This window comes from Rhamphochromis sp. 'chilingali' (assembly GCF_963969265.1).
Source record: "Rhamphochromis sp. 'chilingali' genome assembly, chromosome: 15".
NCBI classification, from domain to species: Eukaryota; Metazoa; Chordata; class Actinopteri; order Cichliformes; family Cichlidae; genus Rhamphochromis; species Rhamphochromis sp. 'chilingali'.
In genome coordinates, this window is record NC_137942.1 from 13,129,383 (window position 1) to 13,147,652 (window position 18,270).

Sequence of the window (18,270 nt, forward strand, 5' to 3'; positions counted from 1 at the left end):
AAAAAACCCCTCCAATGCTCCTCCTCCTGTTAGTTGTATTAAATAGCTCCTCTACCATCGCCTCTCCACTGAGTTCTTAGCCCGCACTGACAACATGCTGGTAACTCTCTGTGCTCTCATCACTGCTCTAACATGTAAAGAGTCTAAAATATACTGAAGAATAGACCCCATGCTATATTCAAATGTCAGTGTGTTTCTCATGACTCCATATCTTCTTGTTGTTTGCAGGTGTGAGCGGTGTGACGGTGCTGACACAGAAACCTCCTGTTTTATCAGTGAGGAAAGGAGAGACAGCCACCATGGACTGTAACCTGGGGACTGTTACTGGCAATGTTGCTGCCTGGCATAAACAGATTCCAGGAGGAAGTCCTCAGTATGTGCTGAGGATGTATCATGGCTGGAGTTCTCCAGAATATGGCTCTGGGTTCTCCTCTCCAAAATTCACATCCACTCATCAGTCAACAACAGATTATCGTTTGATCATCAAGAGTGTGGAGGAGGGAGACTCTGCAGTCTATTACTGTCAAACATGGGACAGCTCTGCTGATAGCGGGGTATCACAGTGATTTACACTGTGACAAAAACCTCCTCACTATTACTTCTGCTTTTTGTGCACAAACTGCACCAAAGGCACACAATTAGTTCTTAAACATTGCTCTGTTAAATTTATTCATTGTATTTCTTTCATTTGCACTTTCACTTTAAATAAACAAAGCACCAAAATAAACACAAAATATTCACTCATAAAATCTCACACCATCAGCTTTTAATATTATTGTGGTGTAAAATATGTTTGATCAAAAACATTGTCAACAAATTAATTTTAAATCAGATTTCAAGCTGTAGCCTCTAGTTGCAGAGAGAAGAAGCATGTTAATGAGGTAGAAAGAGAATATCTTTACATTCTCTTTCTACCTTCACCTTGAATGAATTTCTCTGTGTTTGTGTATGTCTATTGTTTTTTCTTCTTTTTTTTTTTTTTAGATAATCAATGTATCTAATTTGTTGTTATGAAAGAGGAATATACTGCTTCACTGAGTGAATGGGTTAAATGCAGAGAGGAATTTCCCCATGGGGATCAATAGTACAAAGTATACATTATTATTATTATTATTATTATTATTATTATTATAAACCATATAATGTCATGTTATGGCTGTGACAGGCAGGATTACGACCCAAATGCAGGAGAAAAAAACTGAAATAAACACTGAGTTACTTTTTTGTGACTCATTTTAACGTTTATCACTGAGCGTATAAATAAGCAAGGAATTTCAATAATATGCACATTCATCTACAACAACACAAATGATCATACACACAATGCTAACAAACACAAAAATGTGTATGCTGCTGTATGTGATTTGTTTTAATAATATAAATTTGATGTATACTAGTCTATAGTGGTTAACTCTGATAACTGTTACATTCCAGCTGCAGTACATGTGGCAATAATCAGACTAAAAGGATAGTGTTTGTTACACAATGAGGTTGTGTAAAATAGATACATGTAAATGAAGAACTGTCAACTGTCAAGACAACGTTTTACATTGAAGTTTTAAATGCAGCTAAATTAAAGTTTAGTTGGTAATCAATCATAAACACCTGTGGGTAGAAAGAAAATGTAACGTGTGAGCATAAAGACATCAGTAATAAACATTTGTTTCTTTTACAACAACTTTTTTCAAGAGTAGTTTCTTATGACAAACATGAGTGTAAATGATGAATATGAATCAGAAACATGTGAAATGTGAAACTCCTCATAAATCATTTGATCTATGAATGAAAGTAATTTTGTTGAATCTCCTCCTCCTTTGGTTTCCTCTGTGTCTTTATAAGCTCCAGTATCTCTTCTCACAATCCCACTCACATCTCAGCTGAACAGTAAAGATCATTTACACCTCACACTGACAACATGCTGTGGACCCTCTGCACTCTCATCACTGCTCTAACATGTAAGATCTTCTTCTCATTCCTATTTTTTTTATTCCATATTTAGAGCTCAACTTTTACCTTCACTTTTTTCTGTGTTTCCTGGCAGATGTTGATGCAGTGATCGTGTTGACCCAGACACCTGCTGTCCACACAGTTTCTCCAGGTCAAGAAGTTGTTCTCAACTGCAACATAGAGAGATATGATGGGAATTATGTTAGATGGTATAAACATGTTCCTGGAGAGGCTCCTCAGTATGTTCTAAGATTTTATCATTCTGACAGCTCACTTGAATTTGGAACAGGATTCTCCTCAGACAGATTCAACTCTAAATCCTCATCAAACATTGATTACCAGTTCATTATCAAGCGAGCAGAGACAGGAGACTCTGCAGTGTATTACTGTCAGACATGGGATGACTCTGCTTCTGCACCCGTATCACAGTGATTCAGGCTGTGACAAAAACCTCCTCATTAGTACTTCTGCTTTTTGAGACTCTGTAACTTACAGATTATAGATCCATCAAGAAAATTCTAAAGAAAACGCATCACCTTCAGATACTGTGTTTTTAAATACTGGATTTCTAGTTTTTATTCTTTAATTAAAAATATAAAAAGGAAAACAGTGAAACAAATTCACAAATTATCAGATAAACCAAATTACATGTTCTCTCAATCAATTTGGTGCAGTTCTCACAGCAGAAAAGCCCACTGTGCATGCTTGTCTCAGAACAGTTAGGACACTTTTAATAACACAGACTCATCTGTGCAAAGGACACTTCAACAATGAAACTGTTTCACATTTGTAAAAACATCAACAGTCAGTCAATTATTTAAACTCTGTGATGAATGAATGTAAAACTTTGACTACACTACAGAGTCATCAAAATGTTTAGTTTTTGTTTTTCCTCAAAATATTACTGACCTTTGATAGAGTTCTGCAGAGAGTAAGCTTAATGTAGAACAAAAATGAAATGTGAAGAATGTCTTTGAAACTTTACATAACTGATGAAATGGAGAAGAGCAAAATAATACTCGTCAAACTCTATGCATGAGAAAACAGACAAAGAAAACTCATAACAGTATAGTCCAGGTGGAAGTTTTCCACTTAAATAAAGCCTGCAGACGAGCGGTGAGCGGTAGCTAACATTCTTTAATCCAAACACACAAAGACAACAGACAACCAAGCTTGATGGAGCCCCACAAAACATACTTTATTATTGATGACTGATAAATAAAAAGAAAAAAAAGAATACAATACAGTTCTAGAATTGTGTTGAATGGGATTATTTTACAACAAACTATTGCCAATAAATGTAATTGTCATGGCAGGTTATGCCGGTTATGCCAGTGTGTTTGTTGAATGGACGCAAGTGAAGACACAAAGGGATATGGAACTCAGAGGTAAACAAAAGGCAAGCATTTTTTGTGGCTGATAACATGAACTCAAACGAAGGCAAACAGGGCCGAGAGCTAAATGAAAACCTAAACTGGAAGAATTGAAATAACTGAGACAGAGATGAGACAGAGGAACTATGAATGGACTAAGACAACTATGATATGGTAACTATGAATACCTGCAGGGAGGTAACACAGATGATCCGACAAAGACTGAAAGGACACACACAGACTAAATATAAAGAAGGGAGATTAGGGGAAGTGGAAACACGTGAGGAAACAGCTGACACAATAGACCAGGGGTAAATTGTTCTTATATAGCGCTTTTGTACTCTTTCTGAGCACTCAAAGCACTTTATACAACTAATTCATTCACCCATTCACACAAGCACTTTCTTCTGAGCTCTTAAGTGCTAAGTATCTACCATTCATACACATTCACACTGCGATGGACGCATCGGAGAGCAACATGGGGTTAGTATCTTGCCCAAGGATATTTGGCATGCAGACTGGAGCAGCCTGGGATCGAACCACCAACCTTCTGGTTAGTGGCTGACCTGCTCTGCCACCTGAGGTACAGGTACACACCCAGGGGTGTCAAACTCCAGGACTCAAGGCCCGGTGGGTTAATTAAATGATTAGTTCATTACCAGCCCTGGAGAACTTCAAAACATGTTGAAGTTCTAGCCCCGTTCTAGCCAACTTACACTGGCTTCCTATTAAATATCGATTTGATTTTAAGATCTTGTTGTTATAAAATTCGAAATAATAGGGCGCCAAATTACTTAGCTGATCTCCTCTGTCAGTATAGCCCTTAGAGAGCACAAAGATCATCGGGTCAACTGCTCTTAGTGCAACCTAGATCTCAGCTGAAGACTAGAGGAGACCGTGCCTTTGCTGTTGCCGCACCCAAATTATGGAATAATCTTCCTCTTGACGTTTGCGTATCTGATTCTATTCAATCTTTTAAATCATGTCTAAAAACTTACTTGTTTAACCTAGCATCCGAGGCTAATTAGAGTGATTTTCATCCGGCTCTGCATTTAAATTATGTAATTATTTTATATCTGTAATTTATATTTTTTATTTTGTGATTTTCTGTGTTATGGTATTACTGGGAAGCACTTTGGTGTACTTTGGTCTTTAAATGTACTATACACATAATTTTGTTATAATTTGATATGATACATGTTAGAAATCACAGTAAAGCAAAATGTTTAAGTCATGTGTTTATTTGCAGATATTCAGAGAAACTGCTATTTTTCATATATCATAAAAGCATTGGCTATACAACATTTGTTTTACTTTTTTAGTGAGCAAGAATACACTTTCAAAGTAGCCACTAACATAAATTCAGAATGACTAACCTGAAATTGTTGCATTTTAGTAAGGTGTAGATATGAGAACATAATCAATGTGTAACCACATTTAACTGTTTTACTCTAAAGAAATGCTCTGAAAGTGCCTGTTTTTCCATATTTGTAGACTGGAGAGTATCATTACACAATTCTGCTTGAAAACTCAAAGGGAAAGGTGACACTCGTTTAAAACATCGGTTGTAAATTTGCAAATAAATCTTCACACTCAGTTAATGAAGCATCACATCTACTCCTCCCTCTCTTCCTGTCCAGGATACATCTGCAGGTCTCGGTATCTTTTATAACTTCATGCAAATGAAGTCGTGTCAGCTCTCTGTAACATTAGATGAGACTTTCCCTGACTATAAAATGTGATTTGTATTATTATATTTTCAGGCTGCATTTCACTATAATTTGGTAAATTAAAGGCAGTTTACCTCTTTGGTTTGGTCTTTGAACTTCTCATAATAAAATAAACTAAATGGAGTCCAGCTCTGTAACTAATCTTTACTGCAGCTCTACTCCTTTACAGTTCACTTGGTCTTCAGGAAGTCCCTGTATACTCTCTCCTCATGAGTATTGTTGTGCACCAGTAGGAACCCGGAATCCACTGGACCAGAGACACACACTCCTCCGCCGTACTGGAGGATTTGGAGTCCAGGTTTTTCTTCATGCTACCAGCTAAGACACTGACCATAACCAAATACAAAACTAGTTAAGAAACACTCAGAAAAAGTAAAAGGGGAAAATGCCAGTGACTTCCACGTGTAAAATCATTTGTTTTGATTGTTCTTTCACCATTGCCCGTGTTGTGCACCTGTTGTTGATTGCATTAAGACTAAAGCAGCTGAAATTGATTAACAATCTAACAAACCTCTGCTTCTTGACTGATCAGACCAGAAATTTAACATACTTGATGCGATACTCTTAAAAAGTGTTTCTTTAATTTTTTTGGAACAGCATATATTTTCTGTGCTTCCCTTTCACTGGATGTTCTTAATGGTTTTTCATAGTTTGGAAATTTTAAGCTGAAAACTTAATGTTTCTGTAAATAATGCTAATATCATTACTGTCATTTTCTAGACTTTCATACTTTTATGGCATTTATAGCTGTTAAACACTGTGTATTTTCAGACTGCAGCCTCTGTGCTCCTGTGCTGATTAACAACCCCCTCTGCTACTTAACTGCAGCTGGGGCTGATCAGCTAATGAGGCTCTCCCTCTATCAGGAGGTGACTCGGACTGGAGGAGAGAGCTGTGCTGGGAGAAAAAGCTGCAAAAGCAGTCTGATCAAGTTAGTGTGAAAGTAGTCAGTTTAGTGAGGTAAATATACAAGAACCTCAGACGGTTATGAATTCAAATTTAGCAAGAGTTACATCAAGGCATAGTTTTTGAATAAAGCACAAATATAACCAACTATAATCCTGCCTCACTTTAGATGTGGAGATAGTAACCATTATAAAATTCAAAATAACAATCAAACAAACAAACAAAAAAGAAATGAAAAAAGGGGAAAAAGAAGAAGAAAACATTACCAACATCAGTGTTTATGAAAATAATGTTAATAATACAGGTTAGAGAAAGGGGGACGAATCCAACGCTCCTCCTCCTGTCAGACTCTCTGAGTTTCAGTGATATATTTAATGGTTCACACCTCCTCTCCTCTACAGAAGGAGTCTAATCTCTTTCCAAAATACAAATCCATTCTCAACACACACTGACAACATGCTGGTGACTCTCTGTGCTCTCGTCACTGCTCTAACATGTAAAGGGTCTAAAATATACTGAAGACTAGACCTCATGTTACAGTTAAATGTCAGTGTGTTTCTCTTGACTCTATGTCTTCTTGTTGTTTGCAGGTGTGAGTGGTGTGACGGTGCTGACACAGAAACCTCCTGTTTTATCAGTGAGGAAAGGAGAGACAGCCACGATGGACTGTAACCTGGGGACTGTTACTGGCAGTGCTGCTCGGTGGTATAAACAGATTCCAGGAGGAGTTCCTCAGTATGTGCTGAGGTTTTATCATGGCTCTAGTTCTCCAACCTATGGCTCTGGGTTCTCCTCACCAAAATTTACATCCACTCATCAGTCAACATCAGATTATCGTTTGATCATCAACAATGTGGAGGAGGGAGACTCTGCAGTCTATTACTGTAAGACGTGGGACAGCAATGCTGCTGTATCACAGTGATTTACACTGTGACAAAAACCTCCCCACTGATACTTCTGCTTTTTGATGCTCTTTTTTTCACATGCTGACAAAAGACCCATTCAACAAACTCAGTTTAAACCCACCACCTTCAAATAGTGTGTTTATTGTTATTTTTCATTTATTTTAATGTTCATCATTGAAAACTCAACAACTTCAGACAGTCTATTAATAAACACTGAATTTCTCTTTTTGATACATTTTAACTATCATCACTGAAAGTATATAATATCGAGGAGTATAATGACCACCAACAACACAAATTGCCATATATATGTACACAATTATGTGCATTTTAAATTATGTGCATCTAACACAATTAAACCTATTATGTGTGTGTCTTTTTAAATAACAGCAATTTGACAAACGGTTTCCTAAAACTCTGATAACTGTCACATTCTAGCTGCAGTAAATGACATTAATCAACCCAAATGGATACTGATAAAGTTGCATAATAGGTTTAAAAATGTTTCATATGAAGTGAAAATGCAGCTACATTGAATTATAGCTGTTGCTTCTCTTCTCACTACAATCGTTTTCACATCTCAGCTGAATATTAAAGGATGTTTACACCTCACACTGACAACATGCTGGGGTCTGTCTGCTCTCTCATCACTTCTCTAAAGTGTAAGACGTTCTTCTCATCTGTTTCATAGCCCATCGTTTTGGAGAAAGACATTTCACTCATGTTCTTTCTGTGTTTGTTGGCACATGTTAATGCAGCGGAAGTGTTTATCCAGATACCTGCTGTCCACAAGGTTTCTCCAGGTCAAGAAGTTGTTCTCAGCTGCAATATGGTTCAATTATGTTGGATGGTCTAAACAAGTTCCTGGAGGGGTTCCTCAGTTTTCATTCTGGCAGCTCACTTGGCGTTGGAACAGGTTTTCTGTCCCCAGAGGTGGGAAGTAACCAAGTACAAATACTTACTTACTGTACTTAAGTACAAAGTTTTCAACAAGCTGTTCTCAAATGCAACATTGAGAGAGATGATAGGAATTCTATTAGCTGTATAAACAAGTTCCTAGAGAAGATCATCTGTATGTTCTAAGATTTCTCCATTCTGACAGTTCAAAAGCTTTGAAACAAGATTCTCCTCAGAAAGATTCAACTCTACGTCCTCATCAAACATTAATCATCATTTAACTATCAAGTTCGCAGAAATAGAAGACACTGTACTTATCACAATGTGTTACAAACCTCTTGGCAGTACATATGCTTTCTTAGACTCATTCACTTGAGTATAGTCTAATCAAGAAAATGCAGAGTAACATACAACCTCCAGATAATGTCTTATTAAACATTGGATTGCTCATTTTTTAAAATCCTTTTTTTTTTTTTACCTTTAACCTGCTCAAATACAGCATCAAAAAAGCTGAAAGCTTTTATGTCGGCTGGTACAAACAGGTTCCTGGTTCTTCGCCTCATTTCTGAGATTTCATCATTCTCACAGGTCAACTGCATTTTCAGCAGGATTCTCCTCAGACACATTAATATCTAAATCCTGACCAAACACTGATTTGCAGTCTTTTATCAATCATGCAGAGACAGGAGACTCTGCAGTGAGTTCCTGTCAGACATGGGAAGACTCTCCCAAAAATGCTCCGTCATAGTGAACCAGACTAAACAAAATCTCATTAAGAGACAGTGAATCTCTGTTTAATTCAGATCAGTAATGAGTACTTAATTAAGTCTTACACAAAACAAGTGACAAGAAGGAAAAAACACGACTACACACAGAGAAATGCAGTTATAAAATACAAACAGATGAAGTGAATGAGATGTTGACAGTGAAAGTTAGTCTCTACAGGATGTTTCAGTTCCTCTCCCCTCATCAGTGACAGTCAGGAGGTTTTTGTACAGCCATGTATACAAACTGAATCACTGTGGTATTCGGACAAGGCACCAAGCTGATTGTGACAAGTAAGTGCTTTTTAACTGATCATAAAACAAGAGAGATTTTGCAAAACTCTGCTGATGACTACTTAGTTCAATATTTTTCTTGTTCTGCATAATTTTTATGATTTTATACAACATGAAATAGTTTGAGGTTGTTGTATGTGCAGGAGACATGAATTCTTTATATTAAAAAAATTGAAAAGGTGTCAAACCAAATTTGTATATTTTTATATAAATGTTGTTCACTAAACATTATGTGAAATAGGATATCATCTGTTCTTATTATTCTCATAGTGTTTTTATTTAATATTGGGGTTGGCATTTCAAAAACATATATAAGATTGTTTTCTTTTTCTTCAGTAGTAGTTAACAGTGTTACTAAAGTTAAAAATTAATTTTAAGTGATTAGAAACGGGCTGTACAGTTTTTTTTTTAATGAAAGAAAATTGCTCACAGTAACTGACATGTTATGCAGAAACCTCCAGAATTAAATTCACGACATCTTACATGAAAAGTTAAAGAGTAACTACTCATATTTTATTTTAGGAAAACTTAAAAAGAAAATCAATTGATATGTTGGGTTGTTATGTCTGTATATTTTTCCAAATCACATTAGTATTGTTTTCTTCTAATTTCATAACAAATATTATGTTTATTCCATATTGACTCTTATTGATGTCTCGATTTCTTCTGTTTTCATTATTTCATTTCATTTCCTTTGATTTTTCAATTTCCTGAATGTTCTTCATGTATTTTCAGGCTCCAGCCTCTCTCCTCCTGTCCTGACAGTCTTCCCTCCGTCCAGTGCTGAGCTCCAGTCCAACACAGCTTCTCTGGTCTGTCTGTCCAGTCAGTCTGTGCCTTTTGCAGATGTGAGCTGGTTGGCTGCTGGGAGTCCAGTGAGCAGTGGGATCTCTACCAGCACTGCTGTTCAGAGACCAGACCAGACTTACCAAATCAGCAGCTCTCTGACCATCCAGACATCAGACTGGAACATGGATAAGGTTTATACATGTAAAGTGTCTTTGGGCTCACAGACTTCAGAGAAAACCATCAAGAAGTCAGAATGTCCCACTGAATAGTCAAGGACCAGAATGTGCATTTAAAATCTGCTTCTTTACTGCTTGTGCTGTTTGCTCATTACAGTCTTTACATGTTAGAAATCTGAATAAAGCAACAGGTTTAAGTCATGTATTCATTAGCTGGTTTTTGACAAGTATTTTCAGGAATTCGTGTTTTGCGTTAAATTAATAAAAGCATTGAATTAAAAAATGTGTTTTCTTGTGAGTAAATGGGAAAATGTGTCACTGTATTATAAACAACATAAGTTTAAGGTTATTAAAATGAACTGTTAAATTTTGGAGAGGGGCACAGAGAGGAAAAAACACTCATAAGCACACCACTTTTTAAAATATCTTCTTCCCATAGTTAAAACATAAGTATTTTCTGACATACACGCTATGTAATATTTGAACACTAGAGAGCATCATTTAATAATTCTTCCTGAGTAACAGAGAGAGCAAGTGTCACTGGTTTAAAATGTTGCAAATGAATCTTCACACTCAGTTAGTGAAGCATAACCTGTCTGCTCTTCTGTTTTTTCATGTCCATGATGCACCTGCAGGTCTTATGACCTCATGTAAATGAAGTATCAGCTCTCTGTAAAATAAAATGAAAATGCTGTTTACTGGAAATGTTTTAATTATTACCATTTGATCATTCAGAGACAGTTAGCTGAATCCTGTTTGATTTTTGCCTAAACATAACTTTATTTACTGCCATGGAACACTAAATAGAGTCCAGTTATGAAATGAAATGTGTTACACCCCAAAACACATAAAAAAGGAAAGATAACGCCCCCGCTCTAATCTCCCAAGGAAAGACCAATGCTGCCACAGGGTTGCGCTTTCACAACAACCAGATATTTTGTTAATTTCAAAAGGTAGCAAGCATCAAGATGGGCATGGTCAAAACAACAAGCAAAACACTCTAGAAATGAAACAGAACTGACCTACCTATAACGAGAAACCCAAAAGAAAATACTGGCCTCTTACCTGTCTCCCTAACCTAAACAGGAGAAAAAGGTTTTGTCAGGTCACAAATTTTGAAGCTTTTGAATACAATTAAAATCAAATCACTCATGCTGATTCTCTGGAAAAGAGCAGAACAGACTTAAAACAGAGTTTATTAAACATTGTCATATGAACAGCAGAACAGTGCATTTACAGCAAAAATAACACATATCAATCAACACAAACAAAAGCAAAGCAACCCCGGGGTGTAGAGCCTTAAAGCACAAACACAAACACATCCAAAAGACAGACAGGAAAGAAGCAGCAGACAAAAGCTACCCAATGCATATTTCACTCATGTTATTTAGGGACAGTGATCCCCCCCTCCCATCGTTTGGTATTCTTTCTTCCTTTTTTATTTCTCTTCATCTTCTTTTTGACACTCTTCCACATCCTGATAACAGAGAGATCAAGCAAACTCAGTATAAACCCACCAAGATAAAGTGGTGGGTTTACATTATCTGCAACACATTATGCAGATAATATTTTGTAGTTTTTCTCTGTCAATTTTTGCAAATTTCTCAAAGCAGAATCATCATAACACTCATTATGCAGTTCTGACAAACAGTTAGGGCATTTTTATGACACAGACCTGTGCACAGGACACCCCAACAATTAAAAAAAACAACAACAACCTTTTCACATTCGCCAAAACATGAATAGTAAGTCAGTCACTTCAATTCTGGGATGAATGAATGTAAATTTTTCACCACCCTATAAAGACAGAGTCATTGAAATATGACTAATATCTAATAATATAATATCTAATATCTAGTAGCAACTCAAAGCTAGCAACTTGTGCTTTTTTTGGTCCAGACTCACACAATTAATTTTTAAACATTGTTCTGTTATTTTTATTGATATTATTTTTATCTTCATTTAAATTTTCACTTTAAATAAAGAAAGCCCCAGAATACACACACATTATTCACACACAAAGCCTCACATCATCAGCTTTTATTATTATTGTACTGTAGCATATGTCTGATCAAAAACTGTGAAGGTTCTCAGTCATCCAGGTCATCTTCTTTCCAAGCTTCTTAGAATTTGATCAAAAACATGCTAATTGTGAATATGATTTCAAGCCAGGAATTATATTAACTGGTATAAGCAAGTTCCTGGAGGGGTTCCTCAGTATGTTCTAAGATTTCTTCATTCTGGCAGCTCACTCAGCTTTGGAACAGGATTCTCCTCAGACAGATTCAACTCTAAATCCTCATCAAATATTGATTACCAGTTCATTATCAAGCGAACAGAGACAGGAGACTCTACAGTGTATTACTGTCAGACGTGGGATGACTCTGCTTCCGCACCCGTATCACAGTGATTCAGGCTGTGACAAAAACCTCCTCATTATTACACTCAACAAAAATATAAATGCAACACCTTTGTTACTGCTCCCATTCCCCATGGGATGGACGTAGAGACCTAAAATTCATTCCAGATACACAATATAACCATCTCTCCCAAACAGTGGTCACAAATCAGTCCAAATGTGTGGTAGTGGGCACATCTGCCATATTGAGATAATCCATCCCACCTCACAGGTGTGCCACATCAGGATGCTGATCTGACATCATGAGTAGTGCACAGGTGTACCTCAGACTGCCCACAACAAAAGGCCACCCTGGAATGTGCAGTTTTGTCTCACAGCAAAATGCCGTCAGCTGTCATGATGCAACTGCTGTGACAAATTTTGAGATAATTATATAATTTTTATTTTGTTGCTGAATCTTAATGGTTTATCACAGGGTGGGAATTTCAAGCAGCAAACTGCTTCTGTTTTTAAAAAACTGTTTTTATACATCACATTTTAAACAGGCCCATCTTATTTACAGATATTTAGTTATTTAATTAGATGATCCCACTGTTGTGCAAAGTCACCACAAAGTTTGACATGTGAGAGAATAACTTTCTGTGAAAATGATTTTTTTACAGAGCTAAAGCTGAAATTGTAAACTTTATGTTGCTTCAGAATATGCTAATCTAATTATAGTTTATAAATACAATACAAGTTAAAAGTATAAAATATAACCAACCATGGAAAAAGAATGGCTATTAACCATTCCAAAATAATTAAAAAAAAACTATATATACAAGACATATTATTATTGTTATTAATATTAATAACACAGGCAAGCGGAAAAAAGAAAACTCCAAAGCTCCTCCTCCTGTTAGTTGTATTAAATAGTTCCTCCACCATCGCCTCTCCACTCAGTTCTCAGCCCACTCAGACAACATGCTGGTGACTCTCTGTGCTCTCATCACTGCTCTAACATGTAAAGAGTCTAAAATATATTGAAGAATAGACTTCATGTTACAGTTAAATGTCAGTGTGTTTCTCTTGACTCCATGTCTTCTTGTTGTTTGCAGGTGTGAGTGGTGTGACGGTGCTGACACAGAAACCTCCTGTTTTATCAGTGAGGAAAGGAGAGACAGCCACCATGGACTGTAACCTGGGGACTGTTACTGGCAATGTTGCTGCCTGGCATAAACAGATTCCAGGAGGAAGTCCTCAGTATGTGCTGAGGATGTATCATAGCTGGGGTTCTCCAGAATATGGCTCTGGGTTCTCCTCTCCAAAATTCACATCCACTCATCAGTCAACAACAGATTATCGTTTGATTATCAAGAATGTGGAGGAGGGAGACTCTGCAGTCTATTACTGTCAGACATGGGACAGCTCTGCTAGCAGTGGGGTATCACAGTGATTTACACTGTGACAAAAACCTCCTCACAGATACTTCTGCTTTTTGATGCTCTTTCACATGCTGAAAAAAAGACACATCCGAGAAACACACTGAAATCCCACCACCTTCAAATACTGTGTTATTTGTTTTGTTTTGTTTTTTTAATTAATTTTAATATTCATCATTGAAAATATGAATAAAGCAAGCAGAGGAATATAGAGATATTATTCAGCCAAAACATGTCAGAAGAGGACTAATACTGTATATAACTAAAAGTTATCTATAAGTAATAGAAATTTAGTAAACACCAGTCTCAGCTCTTAAATAGTGATGACTATACATCAGGCAGAAATAAATATAAGACGAGAAGAAAACGTGTGATGTGTGAGGATAAGGGCATTTGCATTTAAACTACAACTGTTCTGAATTTGTTGAGACTTGTTCTACCTCATGTTCTTAAAAACGTTACTGTTTATTCTTTTCACATAAGTCCTGCTGACATTTCAGCTAGAAAGAGATTGGTGTTAACACCTAAAACTGTCAATAATCAGTTATATAATATTTATTCCCTTTACAACAATATTTTCGTGAGCAATATGTCATGACAGCCATAAGTGTGTCGGTTGAACATGAGCCAGAAACATTTAATTGATGTTATTTGCATTATAAATGATTTTTTATTCTATGAATGAAAATCATTGTGTTGAATCTCCTCCTCCTTTGGTTTGCCTCTCCTCTGTGTCTTTAAGTGTCAGTATCGCTTCACTTCTCACTACAATCTCACTCACATCTCAGCTGAACAGTAAAGATCATTTACACCTCACACTGACAGCATGCTGTGGATCCTGTGCACTCTCATCACTGCTCTAACATGTAAGATCTTCTGTTTTAGGGTGTATATTTTTGGAGGTAAACTTTTCATTCATGTTTTTGTGTGTGTTTCCTGGCAGATGTTGATGCAGTGATCGTGTTGACCCAAACACCTGCTGTCCACACAGTTTCTCCAGGTCAAGAAGTTGTTCTCAACTGCAACATAGAGAGATATTATGGGAATTCTGTTAGATGGTATAAACATGTTCCTGGAGAGGCTCCTCAGTATGTTCTAAGATTTCATTATTCTGGCAGCTCACTTGAATTTGGAACAGGATTCTCCTCAGACAGATTCAACTCTAAATCCTCATCAAACATTGATTACCAGTTCATTATCAAGCGAGCAGAGACAGGAGACTCTGCAGTGTATTACTGTCAGACATATGATGACTCTGCTTCTGCACCCGTATCACAGTGATTCAGGCTGTGACAAAAACCTCCCCACTGATACTTCTGCTTTTTGATGCTCTATTTTTCACATGCTGACAAAAGACCCATTCAGCAAACTCAGTGTAAACCCACCACCTTCAAATAGTGTGTTTATTGTTATTTTTGATTTATTTTAATGTTCATCATTGAAAACTCATCCACTTCAGACAGTCTGCTAATAAATACTGAATTACTTGTTTTGATATATTTTTACATTCATCACTGAAAGTATAAAATATCGAGGAGTATAATGACCACCAACAACACAAATTGCCATATATATGTACACAATTATGTGCATTTTAAATTATGTGCATCTAACACAATTAAACCTATTATGTGTGTGTTTTTAAATAACAGCAATTTGACAAACGGTTTCCTAAAACTCTGATAACTGTCACATTCTAGCTGCAGTAAATGACATTAATCAACCCAAATGGATACTGATAAAGTTGCATAATAGGTTTAAAAATGTTTCATATGAAGTGAAAATGCAGCTAAATTGAATTTTATCTGTTGCTTCTCTTCTCACTACAATCGTTTTCACATCTCAGCTGAATATTAAAGGATGTTTACACCTCACACTGACAACATGCTGGGGTCTGTCTGCTCTCTCATCACTTCTCTAAAGTGTAAGACGTTCTTCTCATCTGTTTCATAGCCCATCGTTTTGGAGAAAGACATTTCACTCATGTTCTTTCTGTGTTTGTTGGCACATGTTAATGCAGCGGAAGTGTTTATCCAGATACCTGCTGTCCACAAGGTTTCTCCAGGTCAAGAAGTTGTTCTCAGCTGCAAGATTGTTCAATTATGTTGGATGGTCTAAACAAGTTCCTGGAGGGGTTCCTCAGTTTTCATTCTGGCAGCTCACTTGGCGTTGGAACAGGTTTTCTGTCCCCAGAGGTGGGAAGTAACCAAGTACAAATACTTACTTACTGTACTTAAGTACAAAGTTTTCAACAAGCTGTTCTCAAATGCAACATTGAGAGAGATGATAGGAATTCTATTAGCTGTATAAACAAGTTCCTAGAGAAGATCATCTGTATGTTCTAAGATTTCTCCATTCTGACAGCTCAAAAGCTTTGAAACAAGATTCTCCTCAGAAAGATTCAACTCTACATCCTCATCAAACGTTAATTATCATTTAACTATCAAGTTCGCAGAAATAGAAGACACTGTACTTATCACAATGTGTTACAAACCTCTTGGCAGTACATATGCTTTCTTAGACTCATTCACTTGAGTATAGTCTAATCAAGAAAATTCAGTGTAACATACAATGTTCAGATAATGTCTTATTAAACATTGGATTGCTTATTTTTTTTTTATTCTTTTCTAAACTTTAACCTGCTCAAATACAACATTAAAAAAAGCTGAAAGCTTTTATGTCGGCTGGTACAAACAGGTTCCTGGTTCTTCTCCTCATTTCTGAGATTTCATCATTCTCACAGGTCAGCTGCATTTTCAGCAGGATTCTCCTCAGACAGACTAATATCTAAATCCTGATCAAACACTGATTTGCAGTCTTTTATCAATCATGCAGAGACAGGAGACTCTGCAGTGAGTTCCTGTCAGACATGGGAAGACTCTCCCAAAAATGCTCCGTCATAGTGAACCAGACTAAACAAAATCTCATTAAGAGACAGTGAATCTCTGTTTAATTCAGATCAGTAATGAGTACTTAATTAAGTCTTACACAAAACAAGTGACAAGAAGGAAAAAACACGACTACACACAGAGAGACACAGTTATAAAATACAAACAGATGAAGTGAATGAGATGTTGACAGTGAAAGTTGGTCTCTACAGGATGTTTCAGTTCCTCTCCCCTCATCAGTGACAGTCAGGAGGTTTTTGTACAGCCATGTATACAAACTGAATCACTGTGGTATTCGGACAAGGCACCAAGCTGATTGTGACAAGTAAGTGCTTTTTAACTGATCATAAAACAACAGAGATTTTGCAAAAATCTGCTGATGACTACTTAATTCAATATTTTTCTTGTTTAGCATCATTTTTTATGATTTTGTACAATCTGAAATAGTTTCAGGTTGTCTCATATACAGCAGACATGAATTACATATGTTTAAAAAATGTGAAATGGGGTCAAACCAGTTCTCTGACAATGATGTGAAATATGTTGTTTTTCTGTTCTTATTGCTTTTAATTTATGTTTAGGCTAGTATTTCAAAAACATACATAGGCCCGTTTTCTCTTTCTTCAATAGTTGTTAACACTGTTACTGAAGTTCAAAATGACTTTGAAGTGATTAGAGCCTGGCCGTACACTTTTCTTTGACGTGAAAGAAAATTACCCACATTAGCTGACATGTTATGCAGAAACCTGTAGAATTTAATCAAAGACATCTTACATGGAAAGTTAAAAAGTAACTAATCATATTTTATTTGGTAAAAATATAAAAAGAAATTCAAACAATATGTTGGATCCATATATTTTGGTATTGTACATTAGTTTTGTTTTCTTCTAACTTCATCACAAACGTTATGTTTATTCTATATTGACTCTTCTTGATTTCTTCTGGTTTTATGACTTCATTTCCAATTTCCTTCTTTCTTTTATTTATCTTTTTTTGTTTTCTGAACATCTTTCATGTATTTTCAGGCTCCAGCCTCTCTCCTCCTGTCCTGACAGTCTTCCCTCCGTCCAGTGCTGAGCTCCAGTCCGACACAGCTTCTCTGGTCTGTCTGTCCAGTCAGTCTGTGCCTTTTGCAGATGTGAGCTGGTTTTCTGGTGGGAGTCCAGTGAGCAGTGGGATCTCTACCAGCACTGCTGTTCAGAGATCAGACCAGACTTACCAAATCAGCAGCTCTCTGACCATCCAGACGTCAGACTGGAACATGGATAAGGTTTATACATGTAAAGTGTCTTTGGGCTCACAGACTTCAGAGAAAACCATCAAGAAGTCAGAATGTCCCACTGAATAGTCGAGGACCAGAATGTGCTTTTAAAATCTGCTTCTTTACTGCTTGTGCTGTTTGCTCATTACAGTCTTTACATGTTAGAAATCAGAATAAAGCAAAAGGTTTAAGTCATGTATTCATCTGCAGATTGTTAACAAGTATTTTCAGGAATTCATGTTTTGCCATAAATTAATAAAAGCATTGGTTAAAATAAATAATAAATTGTGTCACTGTTTTGTTAGTAACATAAATTTAAAACGATTAAAATGAACTCTTAACTTTTAGAGAGGGGCACACGGAGGAAAACAGCACTCATAAGCACACCACTTTTTAAATGTCTTCTTCTCATAATAAAAACATTAGTATATTCTGAAATACACGCTATGTAATATTTGAACACTAGAGAGCATCATTTAACAATACTTCCTGAGTATGAGAGAGGGCAAGTGTCACTGGTTTAAAATGTTGGTTGTAAACTTGCAAATGAATCTTCACAC

General features: G+C 36.4%; 2 protein-coding genes across 2 annotated transcripts; both read left to right on the plus strand.

The window, feature by feature from the left end:
• Positions 1-1,915: 1,915 nt before the first annotated feature.
• On the plus strand, positions 1,916-9,874 carry LOC308412316 (immunoglobulin lambda-1 light chain-like; the record flags this gene model as incomplete). The annotated part of the gene is made up of 4 exons (XM_080906571.1): positions 1,916-1,955; positions 6,547-6,866; positions 8,777-8,816; positions 9,552-9,874. 4 exons carry the CDS (start codon positions 1,916-1,918, stop codon positions 9,872-9,874), a joined length of 723 nt encoding a protein of 240 aa, XP_080762697.1.
• A 3,085-nt stretch (positions 9,875-12,959) lies between these two features.
• On the plus strand, positions 12,960-18,089 carry LOC308412321 (immunoglobulin lambda-1 light chain-like). The gene is made up of 4 exons (XM_080906577.1): positions 12,960-13,143; positions 13,238-13,563; positions 16,741-16,774; positions 17,475-18,089. Exons 1-4 carry the CDS (start codon positions 13,104-13,106, stop codon positions 17,795-17,797), a joined length of 723 nt encoding a protein of 240 aa, XP_080762703.1. The 5' UTR covers positions 12,960-13,103; the 3' UTR covers positions 17,798-18,089.
• The last annotated feature ends 181 nt before the right edge of the window (positions 18,090-18,270 follow it).